The sequence below is a fragment of the Thermobia domestica genome, chromosome 16 (assembly GCF_964235325.1).
Source record: "Thermobia domestica chromosome 16, izTheDome1.hap1.1, whole genome shotgun sequence".
Classification (NCBI taxonomy): domain Eukaryota; kingdom Metazoa; phylum Arthropoda; class Insecta; order Zygentoma; family Lepismatidae; genus Thermobia; species Thermobia domestica.
Genome location: NC_137469.1, coordinates 136158330 through 136181533, shown reverse-complemented (window position 1 = coordinate 136181533; position 23204 = coordinate 136158330). Strand labels below are relative to the sequence as shown.

The 23204-nt window shown below is 36.6% G+C and overlaps 1 protein-coding gene across 3 annotated transcripts in view; it reads left to right on the top strand.

Moving 5' to 3' along the window:
• The window catches only part of rush (pleckstrin homology and FYVE domain containing family member rush hour), a 69170-nt gene that overhangs the window by 30402 nt on the left and 15564 nt on the right, over window positions 1–23204 (top strand). For all 3 annotated transcript variants that reach the window (XM_081743150.1, XM_081743151.1, XM_081743152.1), the window contains exons 2-5: window positions 13699–13763; window positions 14984–15121; window positions 19108–19171; window positions 21504–21629. In XM_081743150.1, the coding sequence (XP_081599276.1) occupies window positions 13699–13763; window positions 14984–15121; window positions 19108–19171; window positions 21504–21629 (393 nt within the window). The remainder of the gene's footprint in view (window positions 1–13698; window positions 13764–14983; window positions 15122–19107; window positions 19172–21503; window positions 21630–23204) is intronic.

Below are 23204 nucleotides of genomic sequence, written 5' to 3'. Positions count from 1 at the left end.
TATTCTTAAAAATTTACGGTTCGTGTTAAAGTGTGAAGTGAAATCGTGTCTCCTATACGATGATAAGTGTTACAATACTTCAGTTGCTACATAATATACCACGAAAATTTCTAGTAAGCATTGTAATGTCATTCAAAAGTGGTGTTACAGTAGGTGACCAACTTGACGGGTCGTGGTCATCTGAAAGCCTGCTTCTTAAAGCTTCGCATCATCATCACCCTTGAGACCGCGGTGGCTTAGTGTTAGAGCGGTCACTTCTGGTCCCCTAGTATATCAGCTTGCGCAAAGTGGACTTTGGCGGACGAACACCATGTACGTGGGTTTTCTCGAAGTTCTCATGTTTCCTCCACTTCATTCAGATCATCATTTGGTTCATTATCATCACCATCTCCCTGGCCCTCGGTACATAATAGTGGGACGTTAAACTCAAACTCATAAATTTTCCTTTGGGAGATACCAGATGGTTAAATGATTAATATTGCACCTTTGGCGGGACAGATGTAAGGTCTTTACCCGATGGGAGCTCATTGGTTACGGTCCTCGTCAACATTTCATACAGCCTCAATGCTGTAAAGGAACGTTAGATCCAGAATAACCCAAAACAAAAAACAGGATTATTGTACTTAAAAATCAAAATTAGAAACATTTGAATCTAGTTATTTGAAGAAAAATAGCAAAATTGATAATTTCCCGAAGAAAAATTTCTTATCCGTAACTTCCATGTTACTCTCAACCATATAATTTCAGATTTATCTCCTCTCTCAGTAACAAGTATCGATTTATTTGGATTTATTTTTGGATAAAGTCTTCCTTTTGCTATCTTTTTATTTAAAAAAAAAAAAAAAACTAGCTGAAATACCCATTCTTCGCGTGGATCAAATAAAAAATTTATGTAAACAAACTGAACAACGAAAGGAAAAAATATCGGTCATTTTCTACTTTCACATATCCCGGTAAACGCCCCCCTGAATACCCTGGTTCGAATTTAAAAAAAAAAAATCGTCTGGCCCCCAGCCGATGGAGGCTGTATTTGGAAGTCAACGCCTGTGGAGTATCACCATTGATCTCAGCGACCGCGAAAACTATGGATTTGACACTAATATCGGTCATTTTGGATTATTTTTACGTGTCTCGGTATCACCCCCGGTGATCCCCGACCCGCAGCCGAATGGAGGTAGTTTTAGAAGTTAATGCGATCATTTCACCATTGATCTCAGCGACTAGGAAAACAATGAATTTGACACTAATATCGGTCATTTTCTACTACACTTTTACATATTCTGGTAAACGCCTTCTCCCCCCTCCCCCTGAGACCCCTAGTTCGATTTTTTTTAAAAAACGCTTCCTCTTGGTCTGGGGCCTGGACCGAGTTACTCATGACTAAAATTTGGTAACTCTGTCCACTCGTCTGGTCCCCAGGCCGCACACACACAGACAGACACACAAACATTTTATTATATATATATATATATATATATATATATATATATATATATATATGTGTGTGTGTGTGTGTGTTTGTTTGTTTTTGTGTTTTTAGTACTTCCGTAAACGAGGTACGTAACAAAATATAAACGTACATTATGGTTCTGCGTTTTAATTATTCTATTGCTTTAAACAAAAAAATAGATGTTTTATTAAAAAGTCAACGAAGGTCCTGCTTTGTTCTAACAGATATTAAATTTCCTTTAAAATGGATGAATTATATTTTTAAAAATTGTTTTTTAATATTGCAGTTATATTAGCAGTCTGGAGACGTCATATTGACGTTGACTTACAGAACAGAACCAAGAACATTTTATTTTTATTAGTATTAACATTTCATTTGCTTTTACAATTCTTTCATTGGGTTATTGGTTTTATTGGAAAGACGCCTTTAGGAGGAAAAAAATACTATATTGTGGGACTTTGAACAAAGAGTTGAGAAAAAGACTCATAAAATGATGAGAAATGACACTGGAAGCTTCCGAAATGTGGGTATTGAGAAGAATGGAGCGAATTAGCTGGGTCGAGCGGAAAACAAATGAGAGGGTCTTACAAATGGTGGGAGAGAAGAGAAGAATTTTAGATGTTGAAGAGGACGAAGAAGAGGAAAAAGAAGTGTTGGGACATTGGCTAAGAAGGGTTGGGAACTGTGTCATGAGGGACGTTCTAGAGCGTATAGCCATAGTGGAAGGAAAGAGAAGTAGGGGCGAAAGAAACTACAATTAATGGACGATATCAAAACAGAAAAGTCGTACGTGAAGACAAAGAGGTTAGCGGAAGAACGTGCAGCATGGAAGCTTCTCAGTTCAGTAAGTGACCTCCCGATAATGGCAGAATACCTATTATTATTATTATTATTATTATTATTATTATTATTATTATTATTATTATTATTATTATTATTATTATTATTATTGGGTTACTTGTCTGTTAGTGTCAAACCTTCCAATGTAAATCTCATGCACTTTCATATTAGCTAGAGCTGTGAAATTTTATACAGTTTCGTAAACCAGAGGAAAATACAATATTTTCACATAATTTTTACTTTGCCTTACCGTCTTGCACTAAAATGAAATGAAATGAAATCTTTAGTTTAATGTTCCACGATTATACTCTTTTAAGCTAAGGGAGACGGATAATTAAGGCAAATAAATAAATAAATAAATAATAATAATAATAATAATAATAATGAAAGACTTGGTGGAATGAAAATGTGGGACGAAACGGGAATACCCCGAGAAAATCCACGGACATGATATTGTCCACCACAAACTTACTTCGCTGAGATCGAACCACGGATCCCATGCACCAGAGGTAAGCGCTATACCATTGAGCCACCGTGCCTCCCTTTCGGTAAAATTAATTATTTTAATTGCGTGTGTGCGTAGGCAGCCCGTTATTTCAATAAACACCAGAGTGGTTCGGTTCTATTTCGAGATCTGTTTATATCTTTTTGAAAACATTAGAATGAACTGTTTTAAATTTTGTGAAATGTCCTTAGAAAATAACACACATTGAAATCATGTAGTATTAGTATTTTCAAGTTAAAAGTTAGAGTAATATTATATCGCACTCAATGCTTTTAATCTTAGCTCCATATCTTCAGTTTACCTCCCTCCCCCCCCCCCGACACACACATACGTACATAGATACACACAAAGTAGTGAATTTTATAAAATACTAGCAGAAATGCCCGTTGCTCGCACGGGGAGAATAAGTTTATGGGAAATACTTAAATTCCCTTACCCTTAGAATATTTATTTTAATGAAAGTGGAATGATAAAAATACAGAAGATACTCTACTTTTGGCATACATATTAAAATACACTGCCCTCACAATATGCCTTTAATCAAATTGATATCAATAAAGAAAACAGCTCGTAATGAGTACTATCGTCAAAAAATCATTTCAAGCGGGTCAGACATTTTCCCGTGCCCTAAACTATGATTCGATACAAATCTCAGTTATTTCCGACATTTTATTTTTCACCTATGCTTCCCCCTCTTCCTGCGGATAGAGGCGGACTTAAACGACATTGAGAGCGTCATTGTTCATTTCAGCGACCCCATAAACTATAGATTGCATACAAATATCAGTCATTTTGCATTATATTTAGATGTCACTCCTTCCAACTTCACCTATTGTATTCCCAGTGTATATTTTTCCAGATTCAACATATGTCTACCGTGTTTGATTAAAATTGTGAGAGCAACGCCTTTGGCGTTACCTGTTGCCCTTGTATATTCCCGATCCAATTGTCATACTCGTCCATGTGTAAACTTGAGATTAAACGTTATTGCAATTGTAACCCAATAGCTTGACGAACCCAAACTATGGATTCGTACTAATGTCAGTCATTCAAGACATTTTCTTTTCACCCCTTCTCACCTTATACCGATGAATACTGAACCACTGCTCGAGAGTGTAATTATTAATCTGTGACATCGAAAAGTCAGTCAAATGTAATTATTAATCTCGGCGATAATACAATATTTTATTGAAACTTCCTAATGGCTATATGCGTAGCGTACGCGCCTTCGGGTCGGAAGACCAGTTCTGTTTCCGGTGAGAGTTCATGTGGTTCGGATCCCACGTTAAGGTGTAGGTTCACGTCTCCTATAGCCTTGGTGCTGATTCCTAAACGGGACGCTAAACTCCAGATCAACCAGTCAACATTATTTCATTTAATTCCGACCGAGGTTCTGTACGTTAATTACGTCAAAAATAATCTTTTTGAGAAAGCAAATATCACAACATTAATTTTTCAATAATCGTTATGAGTGACAAACCGAAGTTTGAACTTCAACAAAATACATTTTTTAAAAAAAGCCTTGCTCAGCCCGCTTCGTGGAATCAGTTAAACAAAATGTAACTGATACTTAAAAATAAATAAATAAATAAATAAAAGTTAATGAAAAAGTTTTCAGGTGATATGAAAATAAAGGAAAATTAACAAATAAGTCCAGATAGAAAGAATTGTACATAGTAGGGCAATAGTCAACAGTAAAAAGCATGTGCAGAATGAGTGTCTATTACAGTATTGGTGCAATTTCTATGGAATTTAAAAGCAATGCACATGCACCGTAACCAGCCTCAAGATGGTAAATGGGGTCCATTGTAATACAGTGCACACTTTGATGACCGATTATCTCAGCTTATTGATAATTGATTATCAAAGAGAAATTGTATGAAAATACTTCCCATTATAAGCGATGACTATGTTCAAACTTTCAGCCGCTTTGTTGTGAAAAGGCAGCGTGTATGGTCGGTTTCAAATTTTTTTGTAGAGCTAAAGGATCTTTGAGTGTCATGATTTGATTCAAAAGTTCGCTAGAAAATAAATGTTCTCTATTATTTGTGTCCGTAATTTTTAGTATGCAACGAAAAATAAATTCTTATAGTTCTCGTAATATAATTAGTGTGATTAAATTTGTAGGTCAGCGATCCAGTGTTATATTTTAGTGATTCTTATTATATTAGTATTATATATCTTATTTAGCGATTCTTTTAGTGTGGATGTAAAAGCTTCAACGCATTGAGAACATTAAACCGTGTATCGCCATAGTTTGCTCAAATTCCTTGTAAATACTAACAAAACGCTGAGAATTTGTGATCATTCAGAATATTTCTTTGCAGGTTTTTATAGTCCAATAACTTTCTTTTGCATCAATGTAGAGGACGCGCGGTAACAAGCAATTCGTCCGCTTAGTTGTTGTCTTTTATAATTCGCATGCCCATGAATACGAGCAAATCACTCGAGTTATTCACGCCATTAATTTCAATAGCACTCGAGTACTCTTATCTTCAAATTGACATGAATACGTGAATTCCTCTACGGTAGAATTCAATGAAACTGCTTAATATGTGTTGTGTTCTGAAGAACTGAGGATATGGTTAGGTTTAATTTCTAGTATTAACGTGACAAGCAATATTTAGGAAGTAAGCCACGAGTCAAGGAAAATTTAGTTCGTCCCAGTCATCGGAAAAAATTTCGTAAACAGTGTTCCAAAAACGTCAAGTTCATATTGTGTCATCAGAGTTAATAATGATATGTTAGAATAATGTCTTTTGCCGACAGTAATTTTAAAAAACGTGGAAATTATAAGGAAATTTTATGCAGTTACACAAATTTGTTGTCCTGCTACTGGCTGTTCCAGTGTTTCCTTCTGATAAACAGTGACTCAGTGGTAGAGTTCCCATTTCGAGTGTGAAAGGTCTCTGATTCGATTCCAGGCCAATTGTTTGAGGCAGAGCAGAGTGTTCATGACCTTCTCGGAATTCTTTCTAAACGGTTACTCCTCATTGTCTTTATTTAGCTATTCTTCCGTTCCCTCCCACATTCTCATTCTATGATTATGCTCCGAGAGTAAGGGAGACGGCAGTGATTATAATGAACAAAATGGTGAAACGAAGAAAGTGGTAGAAAATGGGATAATCGGAAGAAAAACCACACACACGGTGTTGGTGTACTACTACAAGCCCACTTGGCGAGAACTGGAATCGAATCAGGAACCCCACACATCGGAGGACCCTTCTATCACTGAACTACTGCGGCCCTAATCACTTATATCTTTTAGCTTAAAAGGCGTAATCATGAAACGTAAAACTGAAAATTGACTTACGGAACAGACGCAAGAGGATTACTATTTGCCGTTACATGGTAACATAAGAGTGTACGGTACTGGAATGTTACTAGTACTGCTACCAAAACAACAACAAATCTTATTCCTTGAGAGACTGTGTCATGGTATCTCAATATTACATATAACATCTAGTCTTAAATATGTCAGTAATATCAGAATCTTAGAGTAAAACTTGTTCCAAGCGGTACCGAATTATTTTTCCAAATTGGACAAGTTTCCGCATTATACAAAATTGCATACAAAAATTACTATAAATCTAACTGATTTTATACTAATATAAGTACATACCAATAGGCATGTCTGTTGTTTGGAAGTGTAAATTTTCGTTTATTTCATTCTTACACTGATAAATGTTAAATCTCACAGTACATTTACTAATGTTAAATCCCACAGTACACGTAATTATTTGTTACTCTTGTTTACTAGATTTCATATCGTATTTCACTGTACTACAATCCTTGTACTACATCAAACTATACTGTAGTACATTTTAGGAGCTTTATTTTGTAATATTGGTCGAAATATGTGCATATTCTTTGACTTTGCATTAGTAAACCATTCCCAAATGACTTCGTTAACTTCCTCGTTGCCGGTTTTCTTTGGTTTCTTCTTGATTTGACCATTTCCTTGTAGATGTTGACTTATTTTATCTTTACGTTTTAGCACATCATAAATTAGAGCTTTCCCGCATTTAAATCGCGTTATTACTTCCCACATAGAGATTTTCTCTTTTTCTTTAGCTTCGATAACTTTATTATTAAGAGACAGTAAAACAAAATGGCTTCAACACCTGGAGAACAAAATGGTTTGCTGAAATGTAAAAAGGTCATTGGATTGTGCTGTAAAATTAGAGCCCTTCTATTTCAAATGTGCCCTCGGAAAATATGTGAAACATACTTTGGCTCCATTCTCTTATGGAGGAAACTCTTCCTTTGCTTTGGGGAAAGAAGTGAATGACCTCGGCTATGTTGCTAATTTGTCATTCAGTCGTTTGGTCTTGTCGAGTGAAGATGGTAGGCTACTTTGAATGGCTAACAAGACAGTGCACAGCGAAGTCAGTGAAATAATTCATTGGGACAACATTGTCCGCATCCAACTGTAGACTGAAATAATGGGACGTCACATCCGTTTCGTTGCCATGGTGATCGTAGTTTTATTTTCTAAACAACATGGCCTAAGTACAAAGCGAAAACAGTGACGTGTTAACTTCCGATTGCAAACATTAGAGTAAAATAAACACTTGTTTATGTTTAAAACAAAGTCCAATGAATGAAACTACGGGAACAGAAAAAGTAAGCAATTGGGTAAATAGCATGTTAAAATATGTCAGGCATTGAAAGTGAAACGTTTCCCCTGATACGGTAGATTTTTGATTGATACATTTGAAAGTTACGTTAAGTGTCAAATTATACTTAGCTTATTTATTATCGGATATTAAATTTAAATAATTCTGGAAATTTTTTATTTAGTACCATCAGTATCACATATTACATTCCAAACGTGTAGGTCTACAGAAATAGTGTTCCAAACTTATGCCGAACTACTCATAATTAGATGTTTTCTTGTACTCTCAGTATATATTTTTAAGAAGAAAAAATCCGATGCACGTTAACCGATCAAAAACTGGTCCAGATTGAAAATTGTCAGAACACATACGGTTACAAGCTTCATTTTTTGTCTTTTTTTTTTATTGATTGTTTGTTGCTTTATTTTGTAGCCACTGTAACTATGCACTCATATTTTAAAGGGTCAGCTAAAAATATCTAAATGCGCCAATATAATTATAATTATTTTCATATGTTCTATTTTCATTGTGCGGAAAGCTCATCAGTTGTACCGTAAGAGTTTATACATTGCGTATAGTTGCTTTTGTTCATTGCGCATTACGTGGTAATGGCTCTGGCATTACTTGTGCAATTTCTTTCATATCAAGTTACCTAGAGATATGGCCCCTGTAGAAAAAGGTTCCTTATATGTTACTTCGTTAATTACTAGATTTCACTTGTAAATTTTCTAAGTAGTGAACTGATATTCTTAATCTGTATTTTTTCCTGTCAACTTTACTTTGTCCTCAAAATACTGTAAAATTATTATAAACTGTGTGTTCTTATTAACAGTATACTTCATAGTATTTCTATCGCTTCATGCATTTGTTTAGAAAAAAACATGATGATCACCATGGTAACGAAGAGGAAATGACATCACTATTTCAGTCTATTGAAAGATCTTGGCCACAGCGACTTGTCCCTCCTCTTTCGAGGGAAGTACGGGAAAGCAGCGCCAGCAGGGGCACGCTTGAAATAGAAAGGCTCTAGTAGGCTTAATAGAATATTCTCCAAATTATTTAGATGTTTACATCCCCTCTTCCGTCCCTTTTAATTGTTGGTTTGGAGTATTACGCATAAAGGCACTCAACATTGACAAAAGAAAGAATATAGTTTGGACTTTCTCTCAACTTTGGGTGATATCAATACAAATAAGTAACTACTCGTGAGAAGTCCTGCTCGAGAATCGGAGTAACTACAGCTGGAGCAATCTCCTCCCTCAATTTCGTACCAATAAAACAAGCCACTACTCAGGTCTAGACTGCTCCAGATTTATGAACGTTCACTCGCGTTTCCTCTGCGCGTGGCAGTGAGTCGTATCAATAAAAGAAGTGATTACTCATTTCTCCCATCCGTCGCGCGGTCATTTCGTTGTTTTTAATCTATGGCGTAATATCCTAAACGCCACGGAACGGGCAAGTAGCAACGACAGCTTCAATCAAATTGCATTTGTGGATGTTATAAAAGAGTTTCCAGTGGTACTTTCAAAGTCACAGTTACCAGAAAGTAAACGAAGGAAAGCCGAAGCCTTGAAGGCAATTACAGTGAAATGCAACGAAATATCAAATACATCGACGACTGAGACACAAATCCAAAAGAGAATATTTAATATTCGAGCGAAAATAAAGCAACAAGAAAAAAACGGGAAACAAGAAAGTAACACCGAAACCATGGGAACGAACCTATTGGAGCTGATGGATGTTGATTCGCGTTTATATCAAGCTTATCAGCAATATCAAGATTAACACGACAAGTGCATATCACGTGTTGTCCAAGGTCTTTGTAAATTGTTTGGCTTTAAGAACGAAATCAGACACTTAGCCGCTTTGTTTCCTTTCAAAAAAAGTCAAGCCAGTCACGTCATAAAGCACGTCCATCTGATGGCGTTTTCTACACCATGCGTGTCCCCTTTCGCCTTGACATAAACAAAATACATTCTCATGTATACACCCTTCCTATCAACGTTGAGTTGAGTTGATTTTGAGTTTAACGTCCTTTTCAGTAACGAGGCTATATGAGACGGGACCCACTGACTAACGTGGAATCCGAACCACGAGCTCCCGCTGGGAATCAAACCAAAGGCATGTACGCTAACCGCTTAGCCACGAATGAGCTCTTCCTATTAGTGTATTCGTCTCCAAAATACGAGGTTTCTTTATTGCCACGTGTGTATAGTCAAGTGCTCCGTTAGGACCCGGAAATGTATATTGTTCTTGCCACTCTGCCTTTGCTGTTTGCATATTACTCGCACTTCCGGAAACAATCAATTTTCAGATTTCGCAATAATCGCATCCATTACACTTATAGTAGTCATAGACACAGTACTTTGAGCCACACCAGAGTCCCCTGACATCCCGACCTGGAATCCCGGATCACTCACGTAACGCAGGAAAACCCGCATCTTTTCCTCATTACGTAGTGCACCACCCCGAATTTCGGTTGATTCTCCTAAAAAAAAATGTTGTGCTAATCACTCTACATTTTCTTTCATGAACCTATAATGTTTTTTGTAATCTCCATTTGCAACATTTCTATGCAGTTTATAAGTTTTTCTACGTAGCAAAACAATCATATACTCTGCCATATTTCGCACGGAGTCACCTATTTAGCTTGCTCCACAAATTTGGAGAAGTTACTAGCATCACAGAGGAGTCTGATTTTTATTGATATCAAACGCGGAGTAGTTATTCGGCTCGAGAATAGAGGTCTGGTTACTTCAGAAGGGCGGGGCTTCTGCGAGGTCAGCCGAGAATAGTAGTGCTCAGTTCTCTCTTTATTGGTACCAATGCGAGTAACTACTACAAAATTGGGAATAATGAGTAACTTCTCCGTTTTATTGATATCACCCTTTCTCTCGTTTTTTCACTGTCATATCATTATTCGTACCCTGTCAAAAGGTTTGTACTAAGTTACCCGTACACAGCGTCTAGCAGGCGAAGATGAAGAAGACTGTTAAAACATCGAATATACAATACTAAAAGTAAAGTTCTGTGTCGTGGATTATTATTCTAAAAATTTTACGAAGGAATTCTTCAGTTACTGCTTTCCGTTTCCTTGTTCGATAGTTTTCGTATTATGCAAAATAATAATAACGTTGCATAATCTATTTTCTGGCTGAGACCGTGGAATTTGTTCACAGGGGGCAAGTGTACGTCATATCGACGTTAAACCTATTAAATTGCGTACAAATTTGATAAAATTATAAATGGAGGCAACTTAACGTCACTTTAATGACACTTTTAGTCAGAAACAAAAGTAATGGGGGCAAAGGACAAAGAATGTCCTTCACTATTTGTTTCGGCTGTTAGTTACATAAAGTTTTAAAAAGAAACTTTAGTTATCATATTTTAAAAAAAAAAGTTACAACGAGTGATTTTGAGAAGTTGAAATGATAATTATGGAAAATGACTTGATGTAGTGTTTCATGCCATGATCAGACAACTATTATTAGCAACTATAACTCATCTGCATATGAAGGTAAAGAAGTGTAAAATGTGAATATAAATGATGAAATAAGAAGTTGTAACTATCACAGATCTGTGCAGAAGTAATATTGGATTACAGGTGTCTTCAAAATAAGTTAAGGGCTCCTTCGTGGCTAAGCGGTTAGCGTGTGCGCCTTTGGCGTCGTGGTAGACCCGGGTTTAATTCCCGGCAGGAGATCATATGGTTCGGATTCCACGTTAATCAGTAGATCCCGTCTTATAGCCTCGCTGCTGAAAGGGACATTAAACTCACAATCAACTCAAAGTAAGTTAAATTATTTATAAGTGTAGATAAGTAGTTAACATGACTCTGTAAGCAGTATCTTGCGAAGTTCGTAAATTGAGATACTCTGTGTGTATGTACGCACTGTTCATAACATTATATATATATATATATATATATATATATATATATATATATATATAGGGTTTGTCCGGGAAGTAATAGGACTGATTTTATTCCGCCATGACTGTACTTCGGAGCGTGCGCGCACCGACTGGATCCGGTAGAAGGTGTTCCTAGCTAACGAACGAGCGGCTGGTCAGTTATCTCCGAGCACACGGAGAGTCAGGACAGGCTTTTTCGCGCGACGTGTTTCTGTGAGTGGTGCAAGCCGAAAATGCAGCGTTCGTTAGAGCAGAGGTACGCGATTAAATTCTGTGTTAAACTCGGTAAATCTGCGACAGAGACGTTTGATATGATCAAGCAGGCTTACCCAGATGATGCTTTAGCAAGAAGTGGTGTGTTTCGGTGGCACAAGGCCTTTTCGGAAGGCCGGGAAGAGGTCGCCGATGAAGACCGTGCTGGAAGACCTTCGACTTCGACAAACACCGACAATGTGACTCGTGTACGCGAAGTTTTGAACTCAGACCGTCGACTAAGTATTCGTTTAATTGCCCAGATGTTAAATTTACCAAAAACTGTGGTTCATGAAATTGTGACGGAGCATTTGAACATGCGCAAGGTGTGCGCGAAGGTTGTCCTAAAAGTGCTCACTGACGACCAGAAATTGCGGCGAGTGGAATTGTGCCAAGAAAATTTGAACATGTGTGAAAGTGACCCCCAATTTTTGAATAACGTAATCACAGGTGACGACGAATCATGGATCTTTGAGTATGATCCCGAGACAAAGAGGCAATCTTCCGAGTGTCACACGCCGGCGTCTCCTCGCCCAAAAAAGGGAAGAATGAGCAAATCCAAAGTGAAAACGATGCTCATTGTCTTTTTTTGACATCAAAGGCATCGTCCACCATGAATTTGTTCCTCCTGGACAAACCGTCAACGCCAAGTTTTACGTGGAAGTGCTCAAGAGACTCAAACGAAGGGTCAATCGGGTCCGACCAGACATCGGAGCCGATTGGAAGCTGCACCACGACAACGTCCCGGCTCACACCGCCTTTCTTGTGAACAGCTACCTGACCAAGGCCGGCATCCCAACGCTTCCGCAGCCGCCCTACAGCCCAGATGTGACCCCCCGGACTTCTTGTTTCCTCGCCTGAAACGCCCGATGAAAGGCAAGCATTTTGAGACGACAGAGGGGATCCAAGCAGCTTGCACCGCGGCTCTCAAGGCTATTCCGGAGAATGACTTCCGTGACGCCTTCAATGCTTGGAAATCGCGCTGGCAAAGCTGCATCGACGCAGAAGGAGCCTATTTTGAAAGTTTTTAAAGAATTGTAACGATTGGCTCAATATATTTTTTTTTTTTTTTTTTAAATCTACTCAGTCCTATTACTTTCCGGACAAACCCTGTAGATCAATTCGTCTCAAACTCGTCGGAGCACGTCATTGTTAATACTGTGAATTGTCGTCCAAGTTTTCTTTCGTTCTTTTTTTTCTTCCATCAGTGGAAGGACAAATACTTTCCTATGCTATAGGCGCTTGATCGCATATTGCTTTAAAACGCTGCTGTAGAGCAGCTTGCGCTAATTTAATTACACAATAAGCTCTTTCGGCGGGATTAGTGGCAGTCTTGTTAAATGATCAACAGCTGGTGCTGACGTATTTAACAAACTGGCGTCGTTCAACTTTCATTTTATTTCCGTTGCAACGCATATGAAAGATTTCTCGATAACTTGCAATTCCTATCCCGGATGACTTTCACATTTTTTTCCAAAACTTAAATTTTATTTAGTAATGTGCAATCCATATGAGGAATTTATAATCTCAAGTACGGTGCAAAACAAGTCGTAATAGTAATGTGCATTTCTGGTAGAGATGTTGCACTAGTGTAACTAATACCTTCCCAGGCTGTGCTGAATGGAAAAGTTAAAGTTTGCTTTATAAAGTGACAAGTGTATGTTAATAATGTAGTGGGATTTATATCCTCCTCCTTTGTACTGTAGATAAAATAGGCGAACATTTTCTAATTCGAGTAGATCATGGTCCTCTTTAATCCCGATTATTGGGTGTTCATAATCGGAAATCTGTTTATTGAATAATTCAATAAATTAAGTTTATATATATATATATATATATATATATATATATATATATATATATATATATATATAGTGTTAGGAAGTGTTTTACTTTATTGTAATAACTCTGCATGACTGATTCATTACAAGTAAAAAATAAATAAATAAACTAAGGATAATTCTATTAAATTAACTTGCTTTAAGCTGAAATTTGTGTATTAAAATAGAACATACGTAGTATCGTCCAATAGCATAAAAATCATATTGCTGTATGTTATCTTTTTGTCTATTTTATTAGTCTGCAAGAAACTTATAATAATAATCGGTAATTCTTTTCAGTCAACAGCGAAGCAAATGCGCGACGGATCGCCATGGTGGAAAGCTGCTTCGGCAGCTCGGGACAGGTATGTGTTCTTTATACATCTGTGCTGATTATATTTATCTCAACAAATGAGTCATGTTGTTTCAGTGTTATATGCACTGTTTTCCAACTAAGAAAAATGTTAAAATCATGTTTTATTTTATTCTTTATTCACATATGCATGTAGAAAAAGGGCCAACTTCTACACTCTTGTTCCAAAGTAACTATTTTTCACCCTCAATTTTGTAAAAGACTGTATTCTCAGAACTATAAGTAGAACAATTCAGCATATTTGGCATGATATGAAGATATCAAACATGCAAAAGCATGCTTGTTGGATTTATTTTTCTTTTAGAGAATAAGGCATATTAAAGAAAAATGGGTGACTAGAATTTTTTAAACAAGAGTGTACATGACATTTGTACAGCTAATTGACCTGTTTGAAATATGTCAATCTCAGGAGGTTTGTCCCATTTTTTCCTATGTAATTAATTCCTTTGAAATAATTAATGGACCTAGTTTCATACATAACTGTTAAGAACAATATATTCCAGTTTCTTTCGCATCTTATTATAAGAATTGTAATGCGGACCCTTTTTTCTTCTCACCTCCTTCCATTTTAGGTTAAATATCAAAAAATACTAAAACACGGGTTTAATTATTTTAAATGAAAAGTACATACTCCGAATTTCATTTCTCTAACCATAAGAGTTTCCGAGATGTGAACATTTTAGTATAATAATTGTCCCAAAAACCTTTCTTTAGTGGCACTTGCATCACAAATTCTGTGCACTGCTTAAATTTCAAGTTTCTAGTTTAAGTGGTTTGGCCTGGACGTTGGTTGTCACTCAGGACAACTACTTTTATATAGAGAGATAAGATTAGTGTGTTGATCTCTACAAATTAAATTACATAATTCTGTTTAAGATTTCATTTAAAGCGTTGTTAGTTAAAGCTACAAAGCATAAATTTTCAGTAGCAAATAAGTAGAGTCGGATGACCAGGGGGAAATGGAGTCAAGTTTCAATAATAAAATATTTTGTTGTTAGATTTAAGGATGAGACTGTTGCACAGTTGAGGTTTTTTCGTTTGTTTGTTTACTCAGACTTAATTCATTGTTCGGCACAGGTAAATATGTTTTGGAATATGTTTATTAAGCATGGAATGTAAATAGAATGTGTCACATTTTCAACTGAAGTGGAATTAGTTGAAAGTCAAGAGTGCAAATTTGTTTATTAATGTTTCTCTTTTTTTCTTTTCCAGCCTTTGGCAGTTCCAGGGAGAGTTCTTGTGGGTGAAGGAGTACTTACGAAAATGTGCCGAAAGAAACCAAAAGCTCGACAGTTTTTCCTTTTTAATGATATTTTAGTATACGGAAATATCGTTATTAATAAAAAGAAGGTACGTTTTGTATATGTTTGGTCGTTAACGTATTGTATTTAAAATGATCGTCGTTTATTTGTACTTGTCCAATCTAATTTGCTGCCAGAAGCTGTAGAATAGATTGGACCAAGCCAGACGTCACTTGTTCTACTTAGGTAATTGTGCTGAAGATGAATATGTTGTAAAGAACTAGCATGTTATAGTAGCACAGACAAGTGTGGCACGAACTGTTAACAAACACTTTCTGAAGGCTTTTCGCAAACTTTGCCTCCACCTTTTTGAATTTTAGAGAAAGACAATGAATAGTATCAAAAATGTAGAAAGTAATCCAGATAATACCTACACAATGCTATTCTATGAACTAATTATTGTTTTCAAACTTTTTTTTTTTACCGTATAAATTTGTGTGCTCAAGTTATGACGTCCTAAACTGTCCACCCAAATTTCTGGTAACAAAAGATTTGGAATCAGGTGTTATTTGATAACATTTTGTATAGTGCGTTTACTCAATAGAAGTTTAGTTGGGCAAATTTCTTTCAAGCTCCCATGCTGATTTCTACAACAGCATCCTTTCCTCCCTTCAAACCTCTTTTGACCATATTTATGGGGTTGCAACGTCCTAATACCTACTGTGTCTCCACGTGGAGTTGACTAGCGACTGTCAACTGTGTGAGATGAGGGTTTTGGTTGGCCATTTAGTTATCGGGGGTATTTTCTGCAAGATCCTTCGGACGATGACTTATTTATGGCACGGGACACCAGACGTAAGGCAGCATTCTTTATATACGAACTATAAATTGTACTTTGGTTACTTTACACTTTCTTTTTTATATGCATTCTTCATTGTCTTTAACTTATTCAGTAAAATTTAAAAAGTTGGAGATGAGCTTAGCAAATAGTCTTAAATGTATTCAACACCTGCACCGTCTTAGTTTTTAGTGCACTGGTTATATGAGATATTATTTTCTCCGTTTTCTTTGAAATGAAGCGGAATTTGAATAGTACTGATTTCTTCTTCAGATTCCGTGGCCCCGCATAGGGTAGTCGCTGGGGCTCTCGTCTTTAGTTCGATCATTCCCGGTGGGGACACTTGGTTGCAAAAGTGTTTTCCTCATTCACACCATACAAATGCCGGGATGGTATTTGACATGCAGGTCCCAGGCCGCTTCCTTCTCTTTCCTCGGATAGTGTGATCCCTGAGGGATGTGACAGGCTAACATGGTCATAGATGCCGAAAGCCCAGATATCTAATTCCTGATCCTAATCATCTTCAGATCTCGTACTTCTTGAAAATTAAATGTTATTTTATAGACTGAAAGTATTTGAGAACAGGATCCTGAGAAGAATATTCGGACCCAAGAGGAACGAGAATGGGGAATGGCGGAAGCTTCATAACGAGGAACTACATAGTTTATACGGTTTATCCAACATTGTTAGGGTCGTCAAGTCTAGGAGGCTTAGGTGGGCAGGTCATGTAGCTAGAATGGAAGAAAGTAGAAACGCTTTCAAAGTCTTGACTGGTAGACCCATAGGAAAACGACCATTAGGAAGACCTAGGCGCAGATGGGAGGATAATATTAAGATGGATCTCGCAGAGATAGGTATACAAAGTAGAAACTGGATGCAATTAGCTAAGGATAGAAGTCAGTGGAGAGCTTTTGTGAACGCGGCACTGAACCTTCGGGTTCCATAGGCCATAGAGTTAGTTAGTTATTTTATTTGGTCTAGGAATTAATTCGTGGGTTGGTACGCACACATTGAAGCTGTAGTACAAACACAAAATACATAAAAACCTTAAGAAAAATATTGTCCATCGCTAGCCACCACTTTCGCCCATCTGTCAGGCAATGTACGGATTCCGTGGCGAAAGAAGTCCTCATCCTTGGAAGCGATCCAGTCAGAGACCCATGTTTCGATATCTTCTGAAGAAGTAAACCGCTGTCCAATCAAATCGTTGTTCATGCAATCGAACAAGTAGTAGTCCGAAGGAGCAACGTCTGGTGAATACGGCGGGTGGGGTAAAACTTCCCATCCGACATTTTCTAAATAGGTTTTGACCGGTTTTGCGACATGTGGGTGAGCGTTATCATGTTGAACAATAAGTTTATCATGTCTGTTCTCCCATTCTGGTCGTGTTCTGGCCAGAGCTTGCTTCAAACGCATTAATTGTCGTCGATAACATTCTCCATTCATAGTTTCACCCGGTTGCAGCAGCTCATAGTACACCACACCTTTCATATCCCACCATATGCACAGCATAACCTTTGCACAATGAATATCTCGTTTTGGTTGTGATGGACCTGGTTCACCTGGTTTCACCCAGGCCTTTTTTCGTTTAGGGTTCTCGTAATGGATCCACTTCTCATCACCCGTAATAATTCGATGCAGAAACCCCTTTCTGCTCTGTCGTTGAAGCAGCAATTCGCAAATGGTTTTTCGTCTTTCAACGTCTCTGTCTTTCAATTCATGTGAAACCCAATGTGACATCTTTTGAATCATTCCCATGGCTTTCAAGCGTTTGGAGACTGTTGTTTGATCAACGCCTAATGCTGCTGCAAGTTGTTCCTGCGTTTGACACGAATCCTGCTCGAGCAATGCTGTCAATTCTTCGTCTTGAAATTTTTTTGGCTGTCCAGCTCGCTCTTGGTCTGCCAAGCCGAAATCACCACTTCTAAACCGTGCAAACCACTTCTGACACGTTCGCTCAGCTAGAGCATGGTCACCATACACTTCCACCAAAATACGATGACTTTCAGTCGCACTTTTCTGCATGTTAAAGTAATGCAGCAGGACACCCCGCAAAAACACTTTATCAGGCACAAATTGCGCCATGTTCACTTAACTACAAACTGGTGTTGTTGACGCTTTAATCCACTGCCCTATACTACGAACGATACGCGATGACAGGGGTTTGCAACACATGTGTGGATGCACGGAACTGTGGGACGCTCCGTTCGTTGCGCCATCTCTTGTCCACCCGCACGAATTAATTCCTAGACCAAATATATAATTTTAAGACTAGAGTAATATGAAATTTATAATAATAGAAATACATTTTTTTAAGAAAATTAAGAAACACTTGTGGAAGAAAGTAGTAAAATCTCATCATTTAAACTCCAGTTCATTGCAAACAAGAGCGCACATAGATTTCATGAGCCCCACTGTTGCGAACTTGAGTTTTTATGAAAATAGCCGAGTAATTCAAAAGTCCTTAAATCTATATTTTTAAAATCTAATTTTATTTCATTCAATCTCTACAAAACTACTGATTATTTTCTTGCTGCCAGGAATTTCAAATTTGAAAAATTCATAATTGATTGAAGTAAACTTTAAAAATATATTTTTTAATGAGTCCCTCAAAGGTGCGTTGTCCCCTCTTATAGACAGCCCTGATTGCAAAAGAAACAGGAAAAAAAAATTACGTATGTAAATCAGTAGGTTGAAACAGAGATGGCAAAGGTACTCAACATTTACAAGGCTTTTCGTCGCGGAACGACGAATAGAAGGGCCTGCCATACGTAGAAACAACGTGTTTACTAGTTGAACACTTGCTCGATTGTGATCGCAAAAGATTTTATTATTTTTAAACAGAAGCCCGAAAGTCTTTAAATTGTACTCTGGTACTTGTTTTCATGTATATTGTGACAAACGTGATTTGTACATATATCAATAGGTCTCCAGTTATCTTCTAATGCAGGACCAACACTTAACCATAGCATTTAATAAGCAGTTGATTACACACAAGTACGGTAGTTTCCAGTATAAAATGAGGAATGTAAACTTTTCTTTCAACTAGAATTTATTGTTAATAGGTATATGTTGTCAATTAAAGTGATTTTCTGCTCGCTTCTGGATATAATACAATATATATATATATTTCTGTAGGCCGTAAAAAAGATTTTAAATATTTTTTACACGTAAGAATGTTTTAATGACCGGTATTTGCTTTAGCAGTACAACAGTAGTGATATTGGTAAACCTTACCTGTAGTTTTCTTATTTCAGTACAATAAGCAACATATTATACCTTTAGAAGAAGTGAAACTGGAGTCACTGGAAGATGATAATCGTAAGTATTTTGACTGTATTGTAGCTATGTAAAGCTTTAATTTTTTGTTAAAATCTGCTTACAGCCACGTGTAGAATGTTTCATACTTCGAAATATAATTAAGATTAATCAGGACGCATATCGATGGAGCAAATCTCGTATTAATAAGACATTTTCTGCTTCTGTAACACTACTTGCAGTTCCTTGTCATAAATGCGTGTGGAGAGACTGGGGGCTCTGCGCAGCCAGAGACCGAAATTGAATCCGAACCATAGGCGGAGTAGTTACAAGTACTCTAATTCACATTGGGCCATTGATTGATAGTGCACACTGTTAAACAGTGAAGACTCCAGTTCCATAAAAGTAACAGCAGACATGTGGTGGTATGTCTTGACAACCGCTTGGTCCGGCAGATAGAAAGTTACTTCTTGGTCTGTTTCACTTTTTTCTATCTGAAATAGATGTTGGCCATTTTGTTGGCCTGATCCTCATATGTTGATTGTAACGTCCTTTCGCTTGTACTCTTATGTGCGGTCGTCAGTTCTTGTTGCATTGTTCAGTAGCATAGCAATTAAATCTCAGACGCAACGTGTACCTGTCCTCATGCTTTTCCGAATTTTTTTTTACACAACTAATGCGTGTGGTTTCTGTATGTCGCGTCTTATGTACTATTTCTGAGGGAGAAATCCGTAAAAGATAATAGTTATTGAATCACATTCTAAGGGCCGCGGTGGCTCAGTGTAGAGCGTTTACTTCTGATGCATGTGTCTGGTTCGATCCCAGCTCGCGCCAAGTGAATTTGTGGTGGACAAACACCGCGTGCGAGTGTTATCTCGGGGCTCTCCCGTTTCCTCCCACTTTCTTCATTCATTTCTCATCATCACCGTCTCCTTTAAGCCTAGCCGGCATAACCGTGGGATGTAAAACTCAAAGATTTCATTTCATTTTTGAATCACATTCTTGCCTGGTTTATTTTCACCCATATGTGTGACGAATACTTAATTTTCGTATGCGTTACAGAATCCTTAGACACTTATTTCCAAACTGTTATCATATACAAATGCTTATTTACAGGCTTATGTACAAAAATCTTTTGTTACTAACTAAAATATTTTTGTACATAGGCCGGTAAATAAGCACATAAATTTTATAATTTTTTGTAAACAAGTGTCTAAGGATTTTGCAGCTCAACCGAAAAAGAAGTATCCATCACATATACGGATGAAAATAAACTAGGCAAGCATGTGGCTCAATAACTTGATTTTCGTCAACGGATTTTACCCTCAGGAAGTTCCCAGCATAGGGAATGAAATTTAAAGGTAAATAAATAAGCGTAAGGTATGATTTTAAGATATATATATATAGCTGCGTAAAGTCAAAATGAAAACCTCAACTCTTTATACGTGAAGTTCGCTGTCTCGCAAGCCAAAGCAACAGAATCCCTTTTCAGCAAGCTGTGTCTTGTCTGTTAGTTGTTTCAGAGTTTTTCCTGTCTTAAAACCTTCATGTCAACATGTCGCAACACTTTCTTGGACATATATAAAGATGAATGTAGGTAAATCTAGTTTCACTCTGGAACTGAAATAATGTACACTCATGTCCAAAATTATTGTCGCATGTCTATAAATATGTTGTTATAGAAATATAATTTGATAACAAATTCGACCGGTATTTCTCATAATGTTAGTATGTGTATAATCGGCAAAGACATGTATGTGGCAAATTTCATGTCAAAAGAGCAGTAAATAAAAACAATAAAACGAAAATAAAATTTTCTTGTCCATTTAGCAATATTTTATTTTACTCATTATAATTTTCGTATTTATAATTCTTTTCTGATAAAATTTACCAAAAATATACATTTTCAAATTATACACATAGCATCAGTATTAAAAGTACCGTGCAAAATCATTATCAAAATCATTTTATATTCTTATAAAAAGACAGTTATAGATATGCGACAATAATTTTGGATATGATTGTACATGTAATCACAATACAATACTGCTTGAGCTCAGTTTTTACGTATAGGTATATAAGTAGGCTCACTTTGAATCATAGATTTTTAGGTTTTGCGATAAAATTCGAAAAGAGAAGTACAAGACTGAACCTCTTTGTATAGCTTCATATATAAATTTGAAAAAAGAAGAATTCCAAAATATTTTGAAACTGACGTATCAACTATATTTACAAACGACGTAAAAGAAAGATTTAAAAAAATTGTTTTCGTATGTTTTGAATATATAAAACTTTTCAGGTAATTTGTATTACTACTTCACAAAAATATGAAATTACTTTCAAGGTTTCATTTATGAAGAAAGGTTTCAAGGTTTCTTTATTTCGTTTATTGCAGAGTATCGCAATGGGTGGCTAATATGCACCGCATCGAAGTCATTCGCCGTGTATGCTGCTACATCTACAGAAAAACAGGAGTGGATGGCACATATAAACAAATGTATTGAGGATCTTCTTAGGAAGAGTAAGTATTTTGAAAAGTTAACTAGTTTCGTCATGAGTAGATTCCGGAAATTCTTTCCAACCAACCAAATTGATGTATAACAATTTGTATATTGGTCAAGTTATTTTTTGACACCTTCTTAGTCGAAATACCAGTAAAAAATAGTTTATTTTAAGAGCTGGAAGCGTATGTAAATCTGAAGTCTAGAACAGATGGATAGATATACCCGGTCTTTCAAATAAAACTTGCAGATATTTATAAATCGCAAACGTTTGGAGATAAAAGAATAGAGATTAAAAGTGAGATAGAAAAATGTCAAGAAGGTACATTGAATGGAGCGCTCTGCGCTCTGATTGCTCAACAGAGATCCCGAGACGGAAATTTTAAGTTGGTAGCTATGTTTTGATAACACATACATCGGCATGGTGTGCCGAATTTCCCGGGTTCGAATCCCGGTCCAGTCAGTCACGTTTTCACTCTTTGTTTGTTATAGAATCCACACCTATAGAGGATTCTGGTGTTAAAAAAAAAAAAAAAAAAAACTTTCCTCCTTTTATTAGTATGTTTTGATACATTATTAAAAGGATCATGAAAGAAAAAAAAAATTGTAGGGAAAAGACTTCTGTGCAGGACATCTTTTACCAAATGGCCAACATTTCATTGTGATTGTTTTTGGAGTCAGATAAAATTCATAGTTAAATGGTGGCTGTTTCGTAAACGTTGTCCCACAAGAAAAACTTCTTCCTTTTTTTTTTTTTTTTATGATAATTTCAATGATGTAAACATTGACATACCTTGCTATTTAAAAACTTCTGGGTGACACCTCGAGGCTTAATGATAGGGGAACCTGTTCAACAACCAGACGACTCCATTCGCTGCGCGCTCTGACATTTTCCTAGCTCACTTTTATTTCCATCCTTTTTATCTTCCACTGTCTTATGATTTATAATTACTGGGCGTTTTATCTGAAACAGCCGGTACACATGGAGCAAACAATCCTAAAGAGTAATGGAAAACAAATTATTTACATTATACAGACAAAGAGTACGCTATAGGCGTTTCGCTGAGCGCATCAGTAGATAGGGAAGGAAAGTAGGTGTGAAGCGTCCAGCTAGACGCCGGAGTGAATCTTCTATCACGTGATAGTTTTGCTAGGGTGAAATTGGGAAGTTAGATTAGATAAAAACTTAATGGAACGAGTTCATTGATAACAAAACAAAGGAGATTTTAAAAAATGCATAATATAAAATAATAGGAAAGGTACAACGTATAATAAATCATAGCTTTTAATAATAACGATTAATTAGGTCCGGTGTCGTGACTATGTATATATTGATTGCTTTGTATCTTATTATTAAACTTCATAATGAACATCGAACTGTGTCCCAAATACATTTGATGTTCCATTCTTGTGGTGGAATGCGTCCCTCTGTTCGCTTTTCAACCCATTAAATGAATTTGTAATAAAATATAGGAACTTCGTCCGAATGCACTTTAATTGCACTGATCTTTTTTGCCTTCGTCAGTAATTTTGGGGAACTACTTTTTAAAATTTCATTTGTACTTTTTTTTGTGTGTCTGCCAAATTGAAAAATA